A 26,400-nucleotide genomic window follows, 5' to 3' on the forward strand; every position below is an offset into this window, starting at 1 on the left:
ATCCACACAGTCATCCAACCTTTCACCTTACCATCTTGTGTTTGGTAAAGAGATGAATCTCCCCTTTGACACATCCCTTGTTCCGAGAGAAGGACTCAACAGAGACGCCAAAGCCCACGTCAGTGATCTCATGGCACATCTCAAAATAGTCAAGGATATTGCAAAGGAGAACATCAAGAAAGCACAAGAAAAACAAAAACAACAATATGATAAGAAAACAAAAGAACCACCAAACTTCCGTGTAGGACAATCTGTCCTGTTACACTCAACAAAAGTGCCAATTGGTCTCTCCCCAAAACTTAGCAATCCATGGGATGGCCCATTTTACATAACTGCAATTGGACCGAACAACACTTACAAGCTACGCAAATGTTCAAGCCACAAGGAACTCAAATCGTACATTCATACAAACAGACTGAAACCATATGACAACCCTGATCACAGGCCAAGTCTCAATCCTCCTCCACGAGATGAGCCGAGAAACGACCAACATGTACCTCCACAGGAACGACCAAAGCAAATGGAGCCAAACAACCTTCATCAACAACAACAAACCATGCCACAGGTACAACAGACCCCACTACAAACTTTGCCCACACCTGAAAATGAACAACAACCCCCAGCCAATGAAAACGATGCCCATACAGACGACCCCAACAAACAATACTATGTAGAAAAACTTCTGCGCTACAAATTTCAAAACGGCAAAAAGTTCTTCCGTGTAAAATGGATGGGTCACAGTGAACGCACATGGGAACCAGAGGAACACTTACCACAAATCTTAGTTAAAGACTTTCACATTACCAAGACACAAAAAGGGACTTCCCGAAAGAAGAACAAAAGGCTGACTTGTTTCAACAAGTAGATTTGACATCGACTAGTCCAAGACTCTTTACCTAACCTTTCCTATAATCTTATTTCTATCTCTGCTCCCTGAGCCACTCGTTATGGACCATTGTTAGTATTTTTATATGTTTCTCATGCAATTAACATGTTACCTATAAGTGCTAACAAAGTGTACAGAACATAATCCTGAATCTTGCTTCCTTCCCAAAGGTACTCCTGGACTATCCAACGTCTTCCTCATCATGAGTCTTTTGTCTCTCCTTTGTTTTGTGTCCACCGGTGATGCTGCTGCAGTCCAACGACTGAATTATGGAGTCCTCTTTGAACCAACCCATCAACTTTACCTGGGACAGGAATATTGGGCCCACACATTCCAGATCCCACTACCGAAAGCGGTTTACTTAAACCAAGAACTGTACTGTAACAACGCCCCACAGTGCAAGTACAGCAAACATATTATTAAAACACTAAATACTTTAAGAACCCAAACGATGGCAAGTGTCAATTCCACTGTCCATGAAATCCATGCCCTTATACCCCAATCCCAAATCCCCCATCGAAATCAATTCATTGGCTCTTCCAGATCTAAACGTGCAATATTTGACTTTGTCGGCCAAATCTCCAAATCTCTTTTTGGCACTGCTACTTCAGACGATATTAATACTTTACAGCGTCATATGCAACTCCTTAATCGTAACAATGTTAAAATTGCTAAAGCTATGGCTGTTCAAGAAAAACATTTATCTTCTTTCATCTCTACTGTTGATGCTCGATTTAACAATGTCATGGGTGCAATTAAGAAAAATCATGATGACACAGTTGCCCTCACTGACCTACTTCATCGTTCTGTAGATTCTGTGGAGAATGAGTTTGCTCTTTTAGAACAGTTAATTTTGAAACAAACAAATGCTACAGCTACCTTAAACCTTGCATTAGAACACATCAAAATTAGCATTCATGAATTGATAAAAGGCAAGTTATCTCCCTTTTTGCTTACTCCGCATGTTATTAAATCATCTTTAAATCAAATTCAAAACATTATCGACCAAAAATATCCCAAATTTAATATTATTCATAAAGACCCCCTGTATTATTTTTCATTTGGAGACTTTTTGTATGCTAGGACCCATTCTACATTATTTTTGACTTTAAAAATCCCAATCTCTCCATTTAAGCAACCACTTCTGTTGTACAGAGTCTACTCATTTCCTGTACCCATTAATTCATCAACTTCACATGCCACACAACTTGCAGATGTCCCAACTTACTTTGCCCACACACATGATAACCAACACTTCACACATATTACTTCAACCCAAATTGCTAACTGCAAAGGTACATCAATCAAATTTTGCCCTTTTCACCTCGCACTTACTTCCTCTGCATCATCAACCTGCATATCATCATTATTTTACAACCAGAAATCTTCTGTATACAAATTATGTGACTTCAGATTTTTTCCAAACAAGATAAAACCATCCATAATTGAATTATCTCCCTCTAGTATCCTTTTTTATCAAACTTCAATGCGTGCCCTTGATTGCTCAACAGGTCAAAGGATAATCAAAGGTTGCCCATTTTGTGTAATGCATTTACCATGTTTGTGTTCGGTTACTTCAGGAGATTTATATCTACCCCCTAGGATTGGTCAATGTCAAAACATCTCTAATTCCATAACTGTGCTACACCCTGTCAACCTTGCTCTTATCCAAGAATTCTTTGATCCAAAATTTCATTCAACAATCTTTGGTGATACATCATTCCAACAATATCTAGATCTGAAAATTCCTAAATTCAAAATTTTTAATCATTCATTTTCTCAGTATTTGGCTGCAGATCAGAAACATCATTTAAGTTTAAAGAAAATGGCAAAATTAGCTAAGAAAGACGAGACTGTATTTCAATCTTTAGCTGAATCCATGATAGCAGGTCAAATTGACTTCACTGTTGATTCTTTTCCTGATACTAGTGGTACAATTGCTATAGTAGCTTCTGCATTAACAACACTATGCATGCTATACTGTATTTGGTCTTTCTTCAAAATTAGAAAATTAACAACTATTCTTGCTGTAACCCACATTCCTAACCCAACTTCAGCCTTCCCTACCCCACATCCTAACCTCATATCCTATTACAATAATGGTCCAAACACTGACTCTCCATCACCTATCCTTCAAAACATTTACACTTCATTCACGACACCATGGCCATATAACACTTTCAGTTTTCACTACTTTACTTATCTGTTTCTTTGCACACAGACTATGGAACAAATTCAAACAAACACACAAAACTACCATACACCTTGAACTAACAACTGGTACTGATTGCATGATTCTTCCTATTGCTTCTCTCCCACTGTGCCCTGACAACTGGCATATTCAACCTCCAGAGTATATAGATAACTTTATCCTACGCAGAACATGTTACGGAGCACATTTGTCAATTGATGCACCCAATTTTACCATTCAAAACAAACACACCAACAAATCAGTCAACATTCCATCAACATTATACCTCTCACCCATCAACGCATACAAACTCCGCTCAATGTTACAACAACCTTACACGGCATACTTCTTATTATACATACTTCTTATTATCTCACCATCAATATTTCAAGTTAATTGAATAAAATCATTTAATAAAAAAATCTTGGATCACAATTCTTACAGTGTGGAAGTGTGTTTGAATGTATTCCCTTGAAATATGGTACATGGCATTTTTTTTTTCATTTCCTCATGTGTTGTACAACTTTGACTTTGAACCGTACATGTGTATATAACTTATTTTTCAGATTTTTGTATATAGCCAATTTGTATACTTTGTACTTTGAGATGCTTTTATCTCAGCTGTACTGATGTATCTTCATTTTGTACTTCAACATCACCATTGATGTTGAAATTTTGTTGTTTTTTTTCACTCATTTACCAATTTTAATAGTCTCCATGTTTAGTTCTTTTGTTTTGTTTTTTTTTAAATTTTTTTGACAAGCATAATCATTTATGCTGTACTATCACATCACCATAGATGTTGATTTTTATTTTTTTTACCAGCATCAACCACTGATGCCCTACTTTCACATCACCATAGATGTTGATTATACACGTGTATATTTTTTTTTTTAACCCAGCATCAACCACTGATGCCCTTACCTCGCATCACCATAGATGCCCATTATTATTTTTTTACCCAGCATCAACTGCTGATGCCCTATCATCACATCACCATAGATGTCGACCTTTTTTTTACCTAAGCGTCAACTGCTGATGCCATTTTCTCACATCACCATAGATGTTGATTTGTATCATATTATGTATGATTTTTTTTTCTTATGTGTTCATTCTTTAACCATAGATATTGATTCTTTTTTTTTTTATCAGTGATCATGAATCATGCATCTTGCGGTTCATTACTTGTATGATATTTTTAGTTGTTAGTAGTAGATAGTTATTTTTTTCATTTTGTATACACGCATTCATTCATTTAACTAGATACCTAGCGTATTCAACATTACATTACCCCCCCCCCCCATTTTTTTTACCCCCTACCATAACTTTTATTTTTGAGGACAAAAATTTTCCGAACCAGGAGGGAATTATCATAAGGTACATTTGACCCCTTATCAGATATATTTTAATATAGAAAATTCTCCTATTTTCTACATATTGTGTCTTTATATTGTAATTGTGTTTCAAACTATTTCTGGAACAAAATGCACAAAAAGATACTAATATCTTTTTGTCACTATAAATCCCATTTTGCCGCAAGGAAATATTTTCTATCACTTGATAATCTGCTTCGTAAATATTCACACTTATCATGGCGACGAGCGAAATATCTATCTAGTTAAGGTCAAACAAATTTTACGTAACAAATCACTTTTCAATTAGAAATTTCTTTTGATGTTTGATCTACTCAATTAGTGTCAGGTCATCGGATTAAGCCCCTTTGTCTGTACCCACGCTTTACCTATCTTTTTGTCAAGAGGCCCTCGCAAGGGAATCCTTTCTTATTTTTATTGATACAATAAGTAATTAACCTATAATGTACCTCACCTGGACTAAGTCGATTTTTGTCCCAAGATCCCAGCGCGTCACTTTATGCTGGATCTTCGTGGAATAAATATCTTCATTGTATATCGACTCCATTTATCAATTACAGGTAGGACATTATTTTATATACATTTTTATATGCATTTTTATTACAACTATTTGTCTTTTTAAAGGGTAAAACGTTCAACTTTTTCTGTCATTGAATTTTACCTTATCTTGAAATTACATTTATATACATGTATATTACATGCTTTGATAAGAAAATATTGTTAGCCAAAAATATTAACTGGAATGTTTATTTTCTCAATCATTTTATGTTCATAATCATTTTCCCATCTGTTCTAATATTTTGTTATTTGATTTATTTTTTATTCTCTTACTTATCAATAATTACTATTCCCCGCTTCTCACTTTGATAATTGCTAAAGCGTCTTCCGGAATTACCACGTGATTGGTTCTAAATTTAGTCATTGTTTATACTTCCGCCCAAGAGGAAATGCGGGTTGTACAAATCTATTTCGTTAAGAGAATGCGTGTCTCATTAAATAATTCCAATCGATCGTTCTTATTTTATAATGTAAGTGTTTAACATGTTTATTTTTATCTACGCTTTCTTTTATTTGAACTTAAGATCTATTTTTAACTTTAATCACTTTACGTTACATCTTTATTTCGGCTCGTCAACATAGCCGAGTACATGTGTACTCGCGCTAAGAATAGGTTCGTAGCTTACTACTACATGTAAATAAACATGGTTGACTTTTCAATAATTATGGTCCTCATCACAGCCAAGCGATCTCTCCATTTTAGTTAATTTTCCCCTTATTGTAATTTTTATTTATAATCATATGATATAGCTATGTACTTATAAAACACAGATTTTATGTGGTCAATATTCACTTAGCATGTGTATATGTTACAATTGTGTTAGAGTATGCAAAGACTCATTTTTATTGTGGTCCTTTTTATGTTGCATCTCTATACATATTTTGTAAAGACTCATTGTTTAGTACTTTGTTTTATTTGTCATCACTTTTATCATTTGTTTATAAGTCACTTTTATGCTGGATCTTCGTGGAATAAATATCTTCATTGTATATCGACTCCATTTATCAATTACAGAAAACCAACCTTTACAACAACAACCCTAAGCACGAAACATTTCCGTGACAAATATATTTTTCGTGACATAACGTTTCGAGGTATAATAAGTTGAGAAATTTCTTCAAGCTGCATGTTCCGATTTGTCGGCCATTACAGTATCAAATAATTTTCCTTGCAAACCTAATGAAAAATCTTACAAAGTTATAGACGTATTTAAACGGAAGTGCTCTCCTTTCAACGTTAGAAATATTCAAAGTAAACTAGAGACGAGCTCGTTGCAAGCAACGATTAGGTTTTCCGTCGTAGCTGCGTCATACTTGTGACGTATTACAAAAAATTGATAGCTGACCATAGTACAATATTAGATGTGTAAACACTGAGAAACAAAGTATTATATATCTGTGACCGCGTAGATTTTACGGTGATAGAGAATTCGTCTGGATCTGCATCGGTCGTGTGCAGTACGAACCGGGTGAGGGAATGTTGGCGTAAAGTGTATAAGGTATAAGGTTGTGGCGCGCTGTGGGCCGTAAGCTAAAACGAAGGGTAGGTTTGCCGTATTCCCGAAGGTCCACCAGTATACAGTTCCAGAGAAATAAACAGGCAATTGATGCAAGATTCCACATTATTGGACGAGACTCAACGATGGCAACATTATAACAATTTAACAGACAGACATGTTACAAACAATTCGGATATGGCCAGTAGTGGTCTCCGGACTCAAGACTCTGAGAGAGTCGGACGTGGCCGGGGCTGGCCGCCGTATTCCAGACTGCGCATTGCCAATTGTACATAACTATTTATAAGAATCTTAACAATGAGTATAAATTGACAGGTAATGATATAAGTAAGCCGAGTGAAAGGTTTACAGATATGAAAAATTAAATAAACTCAATGAGTCTTTGATGTCCAAGAAATGAAAATCTGATAATTGCACAATGTTGTTTTAAGAGATTAACAGTCCTTGAGACATGACACTCTGTCTCTTTGAAATCACATATAAAGTCTGAAAAGTGTCAATCACTAAATAAAGAAGTAACTTTGTAAGATAAACTGTTAGAAAAAATTACGAATTTTACAAGTAAAGTCAAAAAAAAAAATTATAATTGAACAGTGCATTTTGCACGATGATACTACATGTTTATAAGCAAATATAGATCTTAACACGTTGTCTCTAGTTTGATTCGCCGCATTTTATTCACAGAGTGGGACTGTGGTTATGCCCGGTACGAAGGTAAAAAGACCATTGGCAAACGTTTTACACGCATTTTTATCGAACGCAAGCGCCAATGAATCTCTTAGTATATATAGGGAGATCCTGGAAATTTTACAAGGGGTTTTGAAGAATAATTATGTATTTTGAGGAGTGGGAACATGCGCGGATCAGAAAATTTTTCCGGGGTGGGGGTTGGAAAGTCAGACGGTTATTTGAGTTTGCCAAGGGATGTCCGAGGCATATTTGTTAAGTTTATAATGTACACGTAATTGAAAGAAATTTCGCTGGGGGGGGGGGGGGTCTGGAACCCTTCCCCTTCTAGATCCGCGCACGGAGAAGACCGATGCCGGTAATTTTACTATAATTTTAACCATTTTTATTTAAATATTCATGTTCAAAATTATCAGAGAACCAATATAACCTTTCAAAGCAGTTAAAACTTAAGATACGAACCATTTAGTCTCGGTGAGTATTGCGTCCGCGTACGAAATTAATAGCAATTTTCAAGAAATTCGGATGGATGATCTGTGTCTTAGGTCGTCCATCCGATTCTTTTCCTGACTAAAAGCTACAGACCTGCAGTTAGAGATTGTCAAACTCTTGTTGATTATGTCAATTTGTTTGTCTCAAAGAATCATTTTTTAAATCAATAAAGTTTTACCTTTAAAAAAAGAAAGAAATCGGGCACAATTTTCAATGTTAGCATTTTACAATTTTATGGTCTAATAAAATTTCAAGAAACAACTCTTCATTGCTTTATCCGAAATATTGCATGAAAAAAAATTACATCGCATTTTTTAAATTACAAAAGGATATTCAAAATGAACTTGGATTAACAGCTAACAAACAGGCATAAAGAGAGACTGAGAACCAATTTCTTCTCTTTTTTTTTACATCAAAAGAAATTCAAAAATAAATCAAAATATATTTTTTCTTTGTATGCGTTAATGAAAATGTAGATCAGCAAGGGGTTCTTTGTCGTGCAAGCACCTACTTACATATATAATGTAACAGATTGTTACACGGGTCTACAACGATGACAAATATCGAAAAGGCAATATTGTGGGTGAAGGATGAATGTGTAGTTTGTTTTTGAAGTTTATTTTTGATACATGTACATGTAATTATATTTATCTGGATCGGTTATGTGCACGTAGCATCGTTTTTGAAAGTAGGGGGGGGCAAACTCATCCAACAAATCTTGACAAGCAAAAAAATGAATTTTTTTAAAAAGAATTTTCCAAAATTTTCAAAATTTCACTCATAATATCATGATTTTCATTCCATTTTTTTTACATGCTACAAAAAAAGGGGGGGGGGGCAACTCCATGATAATTCAATTTTTTATGTAAATTTTAAAAAAATAGTTGCTGCGAGAAAAAGTGGAGAGAGGACATCTTTAATGTCATATAACATGTGAAACTGATTTCATTCCACCCACAAGCTTGAAATAATGAAATAATTTTAATGAAAACAATATAAATAGACGTCATAAATCCCATATCAAACGACATATTACTACTTGATTCTGCGCGTCTTTTTAATGAATTTATAAACAGCGGCAAATTCTAAAATGTATTTTTAAAGGTAATGTTAGCTACAAGTCTGTAGACCTTGTATGAAAAATTTCGGATGGTAGTCAATTTTTCCGGGATACAGACCGAGCGGTACATATGCAGTTAAGGTAACTAAGAATGATTCCAATAAAATACTTTGTTGAGTAATGCAAGCAATACTTATATTTGTTTAAAATATAACACCCAAATACTTCGTCTTACATTCGCTATTTGTAGAACAAGCAGAACCAGTATCAGTCTGACCGGCCTCACCATATACATTGTTGGAATTTAATTGTCCTAGCATTGCATTGCTCTGCATGTACACAATTTCTTATAAAAATTAAACACTTAAAGTGTTCATCTTTATGGCTACACATAACGTACACACGTGATTCAAAATAACCAACACGGAAAACGGTAAGAATTCAGTCATTGATTCTACATTTTATAGAACTTGTAAAAAAAACACATTGCGGGTCTGAATGTTTGTTGATATGTCAATCTATCAATATACAGCTTGTTAATTATTTTCGATTGCTAAGACTACAGCGTATTTGATGAACATTGAACAACATTTTTTCCATGCCTCTTTTTTCCATGGAAGATAGCGAATGTATACAAGTATAAAGCATTTATAAAATTTATTTAATTACCTCTTTAGAATTGTGTATGGAATAAATAATTTATAAGTTGCTGCTGAAGGTTGTTTGGTATTTTCGTTTGTAGATGTTTTGCAAGTAAAGAACCTGAAACGCGGGGCAAGTCATAATTAATATCCCTGATAACCGTAACTTAAAACTAGCTGCTTTGGATTCAAATATTATCGTACACGAATATTAAGTTCACTTTTTAAAATCATATCCACGATGATAATTATAATATATCCATCGCAAATCAGTATTTTTTTTTTTTTGCTTTAAAAGAATTGTTCTATCGGGAGCAATCCCGCGTTCGTTTAAATTGCCAGCGTACATTTGTCATGTCAGTAATACACATTGTGCTTTATAAGACGGCCGTGTATACGTATTGTAGAAAAGTTGAGTTTAATTACCATGCATTGGAACCATTTTATTAACACATCTCCCAGTACTGAAACAATTCAAAATGTCTCTTCTACAGTAACACAGGGGGCGACGCGTTAAACGTGTACGTCCAGCTCTACAAGCACATGCACTATCGTCAAGGCGACGGCCTGAATACAGCTAGCGACTCTCCTATCGATCGGTTACCTGAGTCTCGTAATGCATCTAAATATAGACAGGGGCACATTTATGAAACAAACAACAAAAATAAGGTCAAAGAGGTTCATCTATATGAAATGAAAATGTACATATGAATAGAAACATTTGGGAATTTTATGTGGAATTATTTTTGCGCACTACATGTATCAGTTAGTGCATTACAAGAAGCCCTTTCATAACCTCATAAACGTGCGCACCCCCACAAAAATGGACCGAACTGACAACAATTGTTTCTGCAAATACTGACTATAAATTACGAAAACATTAAATTGAATACTATAGAAGGATTCAAAATTAATTTCTTTACAACTTTGCTTCAATAATGCATTAGAAATTTTTATTCCTTTTTAAGTTATTGACAAGAAACTTTGGACGCCTCTAACTCCCTAATTATAAGGGCCAGCCCTTTTTTCGGCATACCGAATGAAAGGTCTGAGTAAGACCAAGAACTTTTAAAATACATGTTATAACAAATTTTTATCAGGTAGAAAACTAACACGGAAAATACGCGAATTTTTTTGATTTTTTTTCTTACCTTTGTTTCAACATCTATACCACCCCTTTTATTTGCATTTAAATAATAAACAAAATATATCTCGCACAAATTCAATGTATTAGCTTCCAAACCAGCCCATCTTTGAGACTCTGCAAGTCATCGTTAAAGCTAAACCCCCTGGACAAAAGAAGTCGTTAAATTTTACTAAAAGGGGAATAACTCAAAACCGGATAGGGATTTTTCTCAACTAAAATAGGCAACGACAACATCACGCGGCATGTTATCAGTCCTGAAAATTTCAAAACAATCGGTGAACAAACGAGCGAGATATTAAGGATCAAAGTTGGCGTCTAGAAGAAAAAAAAATAAGAAGAAATTTGAACATTTTTCAGAATAATAGTAAGGTTTTCCGCTCCCAGCGGAAAACCTTAATTAAAATAAATTTTGGGCATACAAAAACCCCCAAAATACATCATTGGAATGTTTAAAAAAGGAAACCGTTGGGTTTCATCCTCCGAATGATTGGGTTTATTCATCCTGCATGTTTTGCAATGATTATAAACAAAGTAAACATCAAAACTATTAATGAACAAATGTACACTGCTTTATTTTTGTTTAAATAGTCATGCTGTATATTTTATATGTTATAATAGATTTTTTCACTCAGATGTCAAAGTCGTAATACAATCATACTAGCTTCGACGTAAGGGGCCAGTTTAAACACGCGGCGAAATAACGCAAAACCCTTTTATGTCGATTATTTTGCGAATACACAACAAAACTTGTCTATTCCGGCGGAGGGTGGTTCTGAAAAAAAAATGGCCGGATAAGGCAACATCCGGTTTAGAGGATATTGTTGCAAATTCATTTTAGTATTTAATGCAGTAGGTCCTGATCGTGTATTCTTGCAAAATTTTCAATTGTTCTGAATTATATTAGATTTCATCGATCTTATTTACAGTACCAATTTTCATTTTAAATATTTTTTTTTAAAACAATAAGTCCATAACGGAATACATACAATGGAAATCCTTGAATTAAATCGTCGTTATTGATAATTTTTCAAACATCCGATTTACCTGAAAATTGCATGCTTAACCGTAAATTGTTAAACAAAACATTAACAAGTCAACAGGTGGCTGAAATACCTGATGGCGAGAACTGTTTTGATGCAGGGAAACAATAGATAAATATTAATATAAATGAGAATTTTATATAAAAAAATTGAGCATTTTGACAGAATAATATGCAACTCTGTACGTGTAGCCATGCAACGGGGATAACAAACGATATCGGCAGTCTTACTCCTGCAGTATCCTGAATCACGGCCTGAAAAAAATTGGGTGAACTATAATCTAATTATCTAATTGCAATTCATAACAAGACTTTACGGTATTAACTGAAAAAAGTTGCTACTTTGGATCTATATTAACAGTTGTTTAAATCAATAGCAACGACACAAAAATTGGTCAATAAATAATTGAGCATTAATATCTCGCAGAAGGCCGATCGATCGATAAGTGGACGGACTACGGGAGATAACTCTCACTAATAATATGCAGTAGGCTTTTTCATTGCGCCGGTTAACAGAATAGATAGGATCCGGATTACACCAATTTTTTTTAAACAAAAATGATGGGAAAATGTCAAGGGGCTGAATAATGTTGCCGGATTGGGCAGCATGCCGTAATAAACAACACCCGGATTCAACGAGTTTCAACATGTACATAATTTTTTCATTGAAATATGGCTTAATTGACAGGGAAAACTACTGCAACGTATATTATTGCACACATACTGAGCATAACCATCGTTTAAAAGCGTACAATTATTTTATTGAAAATCGGACCAAGCAGCTTTAACATTAAGATTTACATGTGTAAGACACTTTATTTGTCATGTGCCTGGTCATGTGCATTAATTATTTTCAATACCTGCTTATTTTCCACAATGATCTCCAATTCCATTCACAACTGTTGTCATTCAAAATCACATGAATTAAACAAAATTTTAAATTTTGTGTCGATCTCAACTGTTATGTATCCAAGAAATATATTGATTTTATCATGTGTTACGTAATTAGGTAATAACGTTTCTAGGGGTCAAACTTCATTTACAAATTACCTTTTTTCTTTCGTAAACATTTACAAGATCGAAAACAGATTTCCTACGGATATTTATAATGGGGAATGTTTACATCTTTCCTCAATTCGGAAATCTTTCGGAATATCTAGCACAATTTTTTAAAGTTATCATCCGGGCTTTATAATGGCTGATGCAATGCAAAGTCCCCGTAGACATTCTTTTTTTTAGCCGTGTATTGAAACCTGACAAGCTAGAGGGGGCGTTTCAAAAGGGAAATCTTGGAATTTTTTCATACTATCGAATGAACATCGTCTGAATCAAGAGATATTTACAAATATCGAATAATTTAAGAGAATGTGTGGCAAAAATATCTTGGGACAGACTTTAGGTATAATACGTTTATATATCCTTACAATATAATGATTTTCTCATGCGTTACCTAACTAGGGATATTAAGGGCCAGAGGTAAAAAAGTTTAATCTTGTCTATTTCAATTGAAAGAAATGCAAGTATTTAAAAAAGCAACGTAAGAGAACTTATAAAAAGCATTACAGGTAAGCATTAGTACTTCACTCCTATTTCCATATCATGTTTTGTTGTCGAAAATTAAAGTCGATGACGTGATTTACCTTCTAAAAATCGGACGGAAGACCTCCTCGTTGCTCGCAACGAGATCGTGTCTAGTTATTACTATTATTACTCTTGAAGTTATATTGATAAAGTTCTTTGGTTTGTTATTATCTTTAATAGAGAAAGTGAGTGAGAAAGAGAGCGAGTATAAGGTAGAGTGCAGTGAGAGAGTAATCTGGTGAAGCATTCCACTCATTTGCTCATCCCACTCTCACATTTTCTGTGTGTGAGAGAGTGGGAGTGAGAGAGTTGGAGTGAGAGAGTGGGTGTAAAAGATATAGTAAGAGAAAGAGAGTGAAAGAGAAAGAGTGAGGAAAGAGAGTGAAAGAGAGAAAGTAGAGCGAGAGTGGGATAGAGAGAGAATTGAGTTAGAGTGGAAATCAGTGGGTAAGAGAAAAAAGTGGGAGTAAAAGCGAGTGGGAAAAAGAGAGAGTTGGAGTGGGAGAAAGTGGGAATGAGAATGGGATGAGAGAGTGGAAGAGAGAAAGTGGTAAGTGAGAGCGAAAGGGGATGAAAGTGGTTGCTAGAGAGAGTGGGGTAAGAATGGAAGAGAGAGCTAGAGTGAAAAAAATGTGGGAAAGAAAAATAGGAATGAGAGAGAGTGTGAGAGTGTGAATGAGAAAGTAGGGTGGGAGTGGGAGTAAGAGAGAGAGTGAAAAGGAGACAATGGGGTAAAAGAGTTGGAGAGAAAATGAAAGTGAGAGCGAATGGAATTAAGAGGGACTTGGAGTGACAGAGCAGGAAAAAGAAAGTGCGGGGTGAGAGAGCCCATGGGGTAAAGGAGAGTGTAAGAAAGAGAGGTGGAGTGGAAGGGGGAAAGGGGAAGTGATAAAGAGAGTAGGAAGAGAGATAGAGGAAGAGTGAAAGGGACCTAGAATGAGAATAGTCGAGAAAAGAGAGTCTAAGGTGAGAGCATGCGTGTGGTGGAAGTGAGAAAGTTGGAGTGAGAGAGAGAGAGAGAGAGAGAGGAGAGAGAGAGAGTGAGAGAGAGAGAGAGAGAGAGAGAGAGGGGGAGAATCAAAGAGTGGGAGTGGGGGAAAAAGAGCGTGTGGTGAGAAAGTGCGTTTAGAGGGAGTGAGAAAGTGGAAGTTAGAAGAGACTGTGAAGAGAGATAGATTGGGAGTGAAAGAGACTGGGAGTGAGAAGAAGTGGGAGAGAGAAAGAGAACGTGATTTGAGAGAGTGCGTAGAGTAGGAGTGAGAAATTGGGAGTGAGAAAGAGTGGTGAAAGAGTGGGAGAAAAGAGCGTGTGGTGAGGAAGTGCGTGGGGTGGGAATGAGAAAGTGAAGTTAGAGTGGGGTGAGAACATTTGAAGCTAAGAGAATGGGATTAATAGAGTTGGAGTTAGAGGGTGAGAGAGAGAGACCGTGGGGTGAGACGGCGCGTGGGGTGAGACAGAGGATGTGAATGAGTGTGGGAGTGAGAGATATTGGGATAGAGTGAAAGTGAGTGGAAGATAGAGTGGGCTGGTAGTGGAAGAAAAGCGTGGAGTGAGAAAGTGCGTTGGTAGAAGTAACAAAGTAGTGATAAAGAGAGTGGGAGTAAAGGAGAGTGAGAGTAAGAGAGGGTGGGAGAATGAGCTAGAGAGAGTTGGGATGAGGTTACGTTGGGGAGAGAGAGTGGGAATGACAGAGCTGGAGTGGGAGAAAGAGGGATGAGAAAGAGATAGTGTGTAGGTACGAGTGTGGGGAGAGAGGGGGGGAGTGTAAGAGTGGGAGTGAGAGGATTGGGGATAGATGGAACAAGAGATATTGCGAGTCGGAGTGAGAAAGTGTGGGGTAACTGGGTTTAAAAGCGTGGGATGAGAGAGTGCTTGGGGTGAGAGAATGGGAATAAGTGACGTAGTGGGGAATGAGAGACAAAGTGGAAGTGAAAATGTGGGAGGGGGAGATAGTGAGTGGGGAAAGATAAAACGCGCGAGTGAGTGGGTTAAATGAAAGTGAGAGTAATGAGAGAGAGGGATAGAGAGACTATGATAAAGGAGAGAGTGGATATAAGAGATTGGGAGAGAGAGAGATGAAGTTGTAGTAAGAGAGAATCGGGTTGGAGTTGTAGAGAGAGCGTGGGGTAAAAGAATGGGAACGAAGTGAAATAGAAGAGAGAGAGTAAGAGGTTGTTGGGTGAGAGAGTGGGAATGAGAGACAAAGTTGGGGAGAAAGAGAGAACGGGAGTGAGAGAGATAGCTTGAGTGAGAGAGACTGAGAGTGAAAGATTGGGTTGAGAAAATGAAATTTCTGTGAGAAAGACAAAAAGTCGTATGAGAGAAAGTGGAAAAAAGAGAGAGAGAGAGGGGGTAAGTGAGGTATGACGTGAAAGTGTATGGAAGAGAGATATTGAGAGATAGTGGGGGAATAGTTGAGAGAGTGGGGTAAGAGGGAGATTGAAAAGGGTGAGTGCAGTGACTGAGAAATAGTGGAAAGTGAGAAAATAGGGCGAGAGAGAGGAAGAAGGAATAGGGGAAGAGAGAGAGAGGCGAAAGAGACGGAAAGAGTGGGTATAGAGAGAGTGTGGGGAGAGAGAGAAAGTTGGGATGATATGTGGTGTGAGGAAGAGAGTGTGTGATTTAAGAGTGTGTTGTGAGAGAGTGTGGCAGAAGGGATAGGGAAGTGAGAGGGGTCGAGTAAAATGGAGAGTGATTGGGGTGATTGGTTTGAATGTGAGATGTGTTGGATGAATGGGGTGAGATGTAATGGTGTGAGGGATGAGAACGAGTAGGGTAAGAGAGAGAGAGAGAGAGAGAGAGAGAGAGAGAGAGAGAGAGAGAGAGAGAGAGAGAGAGAGAGAGAGAGAGAGAGACTGAGCAGGTACAATACGATAAGAAAGAGGGCTTATACAGGTTTTTGACTTATATTCTCTTTAGAAGTGTGTATATGTTGAACAACGTTTTACTTTAATGTAAGACAAGCCTTTTTAGTTGATGAATTTTGTATGACTCGTTGTTCAGTTTTTCATTACAGTTGTGCAACATTGAATCTATCCTGTCCTGTGACATACAATACGGGACATATTTTGTGAATATTGCTTATATAAAAAAAACAATGCTAAAGTAATCAGAAAGTTCGAAAAAACAAAGAAAAACAGGCTTGCTGTAGGCTAAAATAAATTCCTCATCCCTCAAAACAGATTAGTGTATGAATTAGTAGAACTTCTTATTTTTCTACTTGTAAATATGTTTTACAACTTATGTTTCACATTACCAACAAGAATACAGTGTATTATTGCATCAAGATGTCAGTCATAATAAGTTTTTGTACTAAAATCAATTAATTCTTATATTTTATTAATATGATATTCAGCAATTGCACGACTTAATAATTGGATATAGATAAGCAAACACTGCTTGCGCCCCGATTATACGTCATTTGAATTTATTGAACTGTATAGTACAAAAGCGATGCGTAGTGTTATCACAGGCAAGGACACTGAAAAATGTAAATATAAAAGTATAAACTACATGATGTATTTTAGGGATCGTTCCATTATCACTGGACGTGGTTTTGACGTAATTTTTATTTGAGACGAAAAACAAATTAGACGGGCTTTCCTTTGAAATTGTCCTGTTCTGGAGGCCAGGCTGTAGTCTGAATGTCTAACTAATTACCCATCAGATCTCCTACAAAATTGTACATGTAGATATGATTTTTTAAACAATAAACTATTACTTAGTAAAGAAAAGTTCCATACGTCTTAGCTTTAAAATTTGTGTATTTGCCTATATCTTTATACAAAACTCTTTTTCTCACGGAGACCAATACACATGTAGTCTTTAAAAGGCCACGGTCACCTAGTCGTCTTAACATAAATAATATGATGTTTAATCGAGAACAAATTATGTCGTAATTATATACTTAGTATTTCGAAGATTGTTTTTTTTTTCTCCAGAAGCATAATAAATTCTATATTTATACATCCATTTAAACATCAAATTTACATGAAGCACAATTAAAATTCTTTCATAAATATATAGCCAAAAGTGATATATGGTTGTTCAAACCATATACACTCAAAAAGTTAAATCGGATTGAAGTGCTTTAGTCAGTTTCTTGAGTATAACTTCGTTACTTTCCTCTTCTGGCCATCTAAAGTGTTCAATGCACCACCATATGTTTTTCAGTTCATCTGGGAGCTTTTCAAGAGCAACTCCATCTTTTATCAAAACCACAATAAACCCCTGTCGTTGATTATGGAAAGCATGGGTGATGGCTGTTTTAACTGCATATGAAGACCACTCCATGTCCAAAAAACTTTCACTTACAACAAACATTACTTTCCTGCACTCGTTAATACGATTCACAATTCCTTCTAATACCCAGCGGCCTGGAGTGGAATTCATATCTGTTATCCATGACTTTACGTTTAAATCCTCTAGTTTTGGACAAAGTTTATCTCTGACCCATACGTAGTCCGATTCACTGTATGATACATACACATCAAACAAAAACTCCTCTTCACTTTTTCGTAAAGGTATACCTTTCCATTGTTTTTTCAGTCTAAGAATTACATATTCTAGATGGACACGGTAGTTTTTGATAGCAACAATACTTGTGAATGCTAATATTGTCAAAAACAGCAATACGATAGAAAATATGAGCCAATCTTTTGACTGGCAGTCTAGTTCGAATTTCCGCCATATTTCATCGTTGAATAAATGACCAACATGGTGGTTGTTTTCCAAACATAGAACGTTGCCAAGATCTGGAAACGAATTTTGGTGATCTTTCATCCATTTCAAAGACTGGATGTTTAAGCATGCACAAGAAATTGGATTTCCTTCAATATAGATTGACAGGTTGTTCAATGATTCAAAATGCCTTTGGTCCTTCTCCGAAATCTTTGATATCAAGTTGTATCGAAGATAGAGATTGTTCAAATTCTCCAACTGGATTAAGGAATCGTAGATGGAAGAAAACATATTATGATCTAGATTAATTTCTGTTAAAGATTGTTTTTGGTCTCTTAGTAGAGACTGCGGTAAAAAGGCTAAGCCATTTCGAGATAGATCAAGTTTTGTCAAACATTTGAGATTTTTAAACAAACCTTCGGCAATCAAAATGTTAGTCAGGTCTAAGTGAACATTTGCTGCGGATAACTGGCGAAGATTTCTTACTCTTTGAAATATATTGGGATGAATATTTGTAAAGTTATTTTCAGATAAATTAAGAATTCTTAAGGACGGAAAATTAAAGATATGTTCAAACTGTAGAGGAAAATTAGTTTTTTGAAGATTCAGTATGCGCAAATTTTCCCCTATAAGCGTTACAAGTAAATACCATCTTATATAATGCTGATTGTGAATGTAATTGTAGGAATAGTCCAAAACTATAAGACTTTTTGGCAGATTAATGTTAATAGAAATATTCTGATATCTTTGTTGACTGTGGATGTTAAATAATTCTGTGTCAGGTGGCCGGGAATTGCAACAAGCGTTTATTTCAAGCAGACGTGGCAAAGTCAATAAAGCAAATATAGTCTCCATAGAAACATACTGGATTCTATTAGATCTAAGACTTAATTTATTTAGACAAGTCCAAAATGTAGTTCTATAAAGATGTAAATGAAGATAGATAATTGCGTCGTAATCTAATATGAGCTCACTCACACAAATATTAAAAAGGTATTTAAAGCTCTTATCGCTTATATTAACTATGTCTGATTCAAAAACGTGAACATTTGCACTTATATCGATTTTTTGGATTACACGATATTGTAAACATTTGAGTGATCTTAATGCTGCATAAATACTGCACTTGCCGCCAAAATTTATTTCGATATTTGTGTCTAAGTACGGAAACGAGCAAAATAGATCTTCCGAAACGTCACAGTCCACATGATTTCTAAACTTCATATCGAGGCTGCGGAGTGGGGAGAGCTTAAGACCCTCGAAAGAAGTATTGGCTATTTTAAATTCACCTATGGTATTGAATTCTAATTTGGATAATTTGGAAAGATTTTCAAACGGCTTTTGAAACTGAAATCCATTAAAAATGTCAATTTTCAAATATTTTAGTGAACGAAGTTTGGAAAGCTGAATACCAGGATATCTTGGATTTTTCGCCTTATGAAAATCATTTTGATGAATTTGAAGAAATTGGAGTTCGTTAAGATTAGAAAAGGCTTCGGCATTAATGTCATTGACTTTAAGATGTACATTAGAAATATCCAAACTGCATAAGATTGACATTTTTTGAAAGACCATCTTTGAAATTTTGGTTATGTTATTGTGGTGAAGAATGACAGACGTCACCTTGGAGTAAGCCGCTATTGCTTCAAATGTATCTTTTGTTAGAGAAGTGAATTGATTGTACGATATATCCAACGCAGTATTGCTATTTTCCAATTCAGGAGGTAACACCGTTGGCATTTTGGAGATGTTTGATCCACTGCAGTTCCACAGCAATCCCTTATTTCCACAATCGTCAACATTGTATGATATTGAACAATTTTGTGTCAACATTGCTGTTACTCTACCTGTTAAAATTCATTGAAAAATATTAAAAGCTACACGTACAGCTATAAATTTTAAATTATTTTTATAAGTCAGTCATTCATATCAAAGGTTTCTGATGTATATAAAGTACAGTCATAGAAGATGTATTCGTCACAACAAGTAGAACAGGCTAACTTTTCTATTTCAATATCTAGAACATTGTATACTAAGACTGCAAGTTGATAAATGAAGCCGATTCATGGTAAAAAAAAAAAGATAATAATGTGTTGATTATCAAACATATTTTAGGTAAATATGAATTAAATATAATCCAAGAAATCCAACCTGCATGCCTTTGATTTAGCCTGGTTTTTAGCATGAAGCGTGCTGTAATAATAATGCATCCTTTCAATACTGACGCCAATCAGCATACTTACATAACTGATAAACTTAGAAAATGACTGTCAAAGTTAGACATTATTGATGATCTTGGAAAAGTACTGACTCGTTTTACTGACGGTACCGAGAAACTTAGAGATATACTGACAAGTTTTGGAAAGTACCGAGCCTATTTTCATAAAGAAAATCGTTGTAAAAATAAAAGTAGTCCAGCGCATGAGACTTTTCCATTTAATTGAAATAAAAAATTCAACATAATTGTATTTTAGCTTTCATAGAAATGGAAATCATTCCTATGTAGACACCTTTTGGTGCTCAACTGAAACTGAAATTTGTTTTAATTGTGCGGTATGCACAGGTATAGGTGATAGGTCTGGAAAATTCAATTTCAAGTAATTCACACCTTAATGGTACAGAGAATATTTCTCTCAGACCCCCCTTTCCCCGGCCAGTCTCCCCCGGCGGAAAACATACCGGGAATAAATGACATTCATAGAATTAAAAAGTAATAAAAATATTTTACAACTTTTTTATCCATAAAAGGTGTAAAATATTTTCGTTATTTTGTATTTTATGCGAAACACCCGCATAAACAGCTTCAATTCATTTACGACCTCTGCAAATCATGCAGTGTTCTTGCAAACTCACAAAACGTTGTAAAAACGTTCAAACTAATGTTTGTGCGTTGCATTGTGATAGTTTGGATCACCATTGGTAATTACATGGGAATGATTTATCAGTTCTGTGAAAGCTAAATTACCATCATGTTGAATTAAATGGAAAAGTCTTACGTGTTGGACTAATTCAAATACATGAATCTGATTTCATGAATTGACGATCAATTAAAAATCCCTTTCTTAATCTGATTAGCTTCATTGTCCCACCCCCCCCCCCCACCCCCCCCCCACCCCCGCCTTCCAGGCACAGCTGGAGCATGTCCTAGTTTGTCTCCTTTACATTATGTATATTGTAACTTTAACAGCATTGTGTAAAAACAACGTCTGTATTGTTTATATTACATGTGTATAAGAGATCGGTCAGTTTATTAATACGTAAATTGTAGTAATTTAAGTATAATAACTCCTTGTTTCAAGAAAGATAATAATTTAAAAAAACATGATAAATTACGATTCCAATAACAGAGTTAATAATTTATTATCAAATGATTCAAACAAATATGTAATTGTAATCAAATAGTATTACATACTGAATGCACTTTTCGATTGATTTGTAGATATAGACACCCAATCAATTAGAGTTATGGAGAAGCAAGTCTTATGTACATTATAAATGTCAATCACATTGTCTTGTGGACAGTTAGACTCAAGCATTGTTCAGCTGTCGTAAGTGAGATGTACATTCCATGCAAATTGGATGGTCAGAGAGAAAAATAGGCACTAATTACCATTCAACATTGAGAGCAGATACATTGATCATGTGAATATACACAGGATAATTCAATAATCACATTCTTAATCTGATAAATTGTGCCAAATTTTTTTGATGTATACATTAGTTTGTTTAAAGGGGCATTGTGACGATTTCGGTCAAATTTTACTTTTCTGTTTTTTATAATTTATAATCCTTTATGAACGCATTTCTAATGATCAAATGAAATCTGAGTGTCAGTCGTTGAGGGTTAAGCAAGATACAGGACTCACAATTCTTTGTCATGTAAACTCGTGCCATGTTTTTGTTTACAAAGATTTAAAATACCAGTAAAAAATCGTTTTAAAGCTGATTTGTCTATCTTCTTATTCATTTTAAGCACAAATAAACAGTTCGGAAGGGTTTGTTTACATAGCAAAGAAATGTAAGCTCTGTAACTCGCTTATAACTCAGCAAATGACACTCAAATTTTGGTTGCCTATCAAAATACCTTACTAAAGCATTGTAAACATTACAATCTTAAAAATAATTTTTGACTAAAATCGTGACCATACACCTTTAAAAGCACGTGCTTACAAATTGAATTTCGTTAAAAAGGTTTAAATTCCTATCAAAGTTCAAATAAAGGAAGACTTTTATTATTATTTTTTAATATTTTGTTTTATATCATTAAGTGATCTTTGGAAAATGTAATATATTTATATTCTGTTTATACTAGTTGTTCAAGTGTCACTTAGTTTACAGCAATAGGGATGTCCGTTTAATGCACTTCAGAATAATTTTTTCTCTCAAAATCACAGGAAATTAAAGCTAGTTTTTTAAACTTAAATCACAGGATCAAGTGCATGATTTTTTAAAAATATTTTTCTAGTTAAGAGTGTTTGCATGTCATATGACGGTGTCACAAGAATTTGGATTTAAATCGTGCGAACTTCTACATTGACCTCCATGAATTCATTGTTGTATAGTTTTAGTAACATTTAAGTGAGCTCGATGGTCGTGGCCATTTTTAGACTGTTTTGATCTCTTTCAAAAGAAGAGCTCAATATTTGAGGAACGTCTAATAGTTTATATGTTGAACACCCAGCCTCCTTGAAAGAAAAATGTCGTTGCACAGATTATTAATGTAAATCAGAGGAGGAAGCAACGAACATACACGTACTCTTTTCAACAAAAGATATATATTCTGGTGACAATGCATGGCAAATTGAAACCGACAAATCGTGCAGTAGAAGCAAAACATTGCCAGATTATATAAGGCACGTTGAGCAACAGTCTCATGGTCGCAAAACACATGCATAAACAGCTGCAATTCATTTTCGACCTTTGCAAATCGCGCATCGCTCTTGCGAGTACACAAAACGTTGTAAAACTTTAAAACTAATGTTCGTGTGTTGAAATGCGATGATTTGGATCGCATTCGGTCCCGTCTGAATAGTGTGCATGTCCACCATTTTGAGGAGACGCATGCAACGAATAGGAGAGTTCGGGCCTTAGGCCCTCTGGCTGATAATAGTGTACTGGGCCGATAAAGAGTGTTATGTGGAAAAAGATTTGAATTATTCTCTATATATTATAATATGTAAGATTATGAATGTTTGCTTTTCCTCTACTCTCGCATACAATGTAATTTGTTGTAGATATTTGTTATATTATCTATGTTATAAAACATCAATCAAAGAGATAAATAAACTGTTAAAATGTTCAACTGTCGTCATCTGATGAAAGAAAGTTCTAGAGAAAATACAGAGAGAGAGAGAGAGAGAGAGAGAGAGAGAGAGAGAGAGAGAGAGAGAGAGAGAGAGATATTATTCATAAAATGCAATGTAAGTTTCAAAAACATCTATAAGTATTTTTAATTTCTGTGAACTAAAGCTGGTTTAATCATTTTCTTAAAGTTGACAAATTTTGATGAAAACAATGTCTGTAGATGATTCATTTTGAAAAATGAGAGACATTTAACCTACAAATTTTATTTACTTAATACTTACACATCAAAACTATTGAAACAAATAGCTGTCTGACCATCATACATTTAGTTTTATTCCATCCCATTATCTAAAATGAAGAAGTTGAATGTGCAATTAATAATTGATGTTAAGTTTGCATGCATGTAGGTGTTTCAGTATTCAAATCCCACTAAAATATAGCTGTAAATTAAGTTGAACTTCAATAAAAAAAACTTAATATAATAGATACTATGTACATACTTACATGCTACTTTAATGCACCTTCTTCTTGTTACATAAACAACAGTGTATGAAGTAGAGTCACAAAGGGTGTTAAAACCTTCTAATATGTCATTCTCTAATACATATATTATGCCCTTTGAATGAGGAAATTTCCTTTTTTAAGAAAACTGTTCTGATCATGTGACTGATGGTAGTTATAGTAAAAAATTTATGCTATTTTTTTTATACACTATAGTTTTATGAATGATTGAAATTTTGACTTAAGTGTAAAATTACTTCCTAATCTTGAGGCCTTGGAGATACTGAACTGAAAATATTTCAAATTCATTGAATTACATATATATATATTTTGGAAAAAAATATTCGTTGTAGTATGATTTCAGTTCGTATGTAATAAATGAAGAAATAATATTTATATATTTCTTTATTTAGGAATAGAGTAAAAGAACTAGACACGATCTCGTTGCGAGCAACGAGGAGGTCTTCCGTCTGATTTTAGAAATTGAGATTTATGTTCGATCTTGATTTTGCTATTTAACAGCTATACATGATTTAAAACAGGAAAAGAGGAATAAACATTTTAAGTGCCTGATACTATTTTGTTTCAGGTTTAAGAGTTTTGTTCAACAAGTGTTTAGAAATTCGTCACCGTTCTTGAGATATCTCAGAAAAAATATTTTAGGGGCCGGACCTTATCTCCTTATTGGGGCTGCTAAACAAAAATTGTAAGGTTGCATGTTATTAGGTACATTATTTTGAGCATCTTTTCTTTCATACTGCATTTCAAAATATTTTTTCTTTTTGAGATATAGGTTATCACATTTTTGGACTTTTGACCCCTAAAAATCCTTAATTACGTATCACATGAGAAAAATGATTATAATGTTAGGCTAAACAACTGTTAGATAAACATATTTGCTTCTATAATCTATTACGAAATACCCCTCGGTAAAGAACTATAGGAAAAAGACTTTAGAGCCCTCTAGGTCCCTAATATTAGGGGCCAGCCCCTTTTTCATGGTATCAAATGAAAGGTCATTTGATTATAAAGACATTTTGTTCAACAAGTGTTCAGAAATCCTTTACCATTCTTGAGATATCTCAAAAAGAATATTTTAGGGGCCGGTCCCTTATCTCCTTATTGGGGCCGCTGAACCAATTTTTTTAGGCTGCATGTTGTTAAGGACATCATTATGAGCATCTTTTCTTTTATACTGCATTTCAAAATATTTTTCCGTTTTGAGATATAGGTGGTCAAAGTTTTGGACTTCTGACCCCTAAAAATCCCTAATTACGTAACATATGAGAAAATCGTTATACTGCTTGGCTTCATAACTGTAAGATAAACATATTTGCTTCTATAATTTATTACAAAATATCCCTCAGGAAAGAACTATAGTAAAAAGACTTTAGAGCCCTCTAGGTCCCTAATATTAGGGGCCAGCCCCTTTTTCTTGGTATCAAATGAAAGGTCATTTAATTATAAAGACATTTTGTTCAACAAGTGTTCAGAAATTCGTTACTATTCTTGAGATATCTGAGAAAGAATGTTTTAGGGGCCGGTCCCTTATCTCCTTATTGGGACCGCTGAACCAAATTGTTTAGGTTGCATGGTGTTAAGTACATCAATTTGAGCATCTTTTCTTTTATACTGCATTTCAAAATATTTTTCCGTTTTGAGATATAGGTGGTCAAAGTTTTGGACTTCTGACCCCTAAAAATCCCTAATTACGTAACATATGACACAATCGTTATACTGCTTGTCTTCATATCTGTAAGATAAACATATTTGCTTCTATAATTTATTACAAAATATCCCTCGGTAAAGAGTTATGGGTAAAAGACTTTCGAGCCCTCTAGGTCCCTAATTTGAGGGGCCAGCCCCTTTTTCCTGATATCAGCAGAAAGGTCTTGTAAATATAAACTTTTTTTTACATTACATGTTTTAACAAAATATTTTCCAGAAAAGAGATAAAGAGAGAAAAGCACAAAAATTCACGACGCTTTTTTAATGTCAATTTTCGAGCCATAGCGAGCTTTGGCGCCAGTAGTGCTAAACATACAAAACAACAATCATGCAAAACTTCAATCTTTCCTTTACCTACCGTAAAAATTTGAGCTTAATATCTCTTATACTTTAGGAGAACAACAGAAGACAAAATACCCATATAAAAATTAGAAAAATTTCAATATCTCAAAAACGGATGTGACGTCATCAATACAAAAAATTTCCAATCAAGTTCAGACCACTATCTATCACATCCTAAAATTTGATTGAGATCGGCCGAGCCGTTTCTGAGAAATCGCGTGCACAAAAAAAGGAAGAAAAAAAATAATAATAACGAGCAACGAGGAGGTCTTCCGTCTGATTTTAGAAATTGAGATTTATGTTCGATCTTGATTTTGCTATTTAACAGCTATACATGATTTAAAACAGGAAAAGAGGATCTTCATTTTAAGTGATACTATTTTGTTTCAGGTGTAAGAGTTTTGTTCAACAAGTGTTTAGAAATTCGTCACCGTTCTTGAGATATCTCAGAAAGAATATTTTAGGGGCCGGACCTTATCTCCTTATTTGGGCCGCTGAACAAAAATTGTAAGGTTGCATGTTATTAGGTACATTATTTTGAGCATCTATTCTTTTATACTGCATTTCAAAATATTTTTTCTTTTTGAGATATAGGTTATCACATTTTTGGACTTTTGACCCCTAAAAATCTTTAATTACGTAACATATGAGAAAAATCATTATAATGTTAGGC

The 26,400-nt window shown here is 34.8% G+C and overlaps 1 protein-coding gene across 3 annotated transcripts; it reads right to left on the minus strand.

Annotated features, from left to right (window-relative positions):
- Positions 1-16,490: 16,490 nt before the first annotated feature.
- LOC128182789 (toll-like receptor 6) lies at positions 16,491-23,790 on the minus strand. 3 transcript variants are annotated; one of them, XM_052851541.1, is made up of 4 exons: positions 23,661-23,790; positions 23,438-23,504; positions 19,476-19,699; positions 16,491-18,110 (listed from the first exon to the last, which is right to left on the minus strand). In XM_052851541.1, the coding sequence occupies exons 2-4, from the start codon at positions 23,499-23,501 to the stop codon at positions 17,235-17,237; spliced, it is 1,164 nt and encodes a 387-aa protein (XP_052707501.1). In that variant the 5' UTR covers positions 23,502-23,504; positions 23,661-23,790; the 3' UTR covers positions 16,491-17,234. The 3 variants fall into 3 exon arrangements, with proteins under 3 accessions (XP_052707501.1, XP_052707499.1, XP_052707500.1); XM_052851539.1 differs by having other exon boundaries at positions 16,491-19,699; XM_052851540.1 differs by having other exon boundaries at positions 16,491-19,699; positions 23,657-23,770.
- Between the last annotated feature and the right edge of the window lie 2,610 nt (positions 23,791-26,400).

This window comes from Crassostrea angulata, chromosome 5 (genome assembly GCF_025612915.1).
Source record: "Crassostrea angulata isolate pt1a10 chromosome 5, ASM2561291v2, whole genome shotgun sequence".
Lineage (NCBI taxonomy): Eukaryota > Metazoa > Mollusca > Bivalvia > Ostreida > Ostreidae > Magallana > Magallana angulata.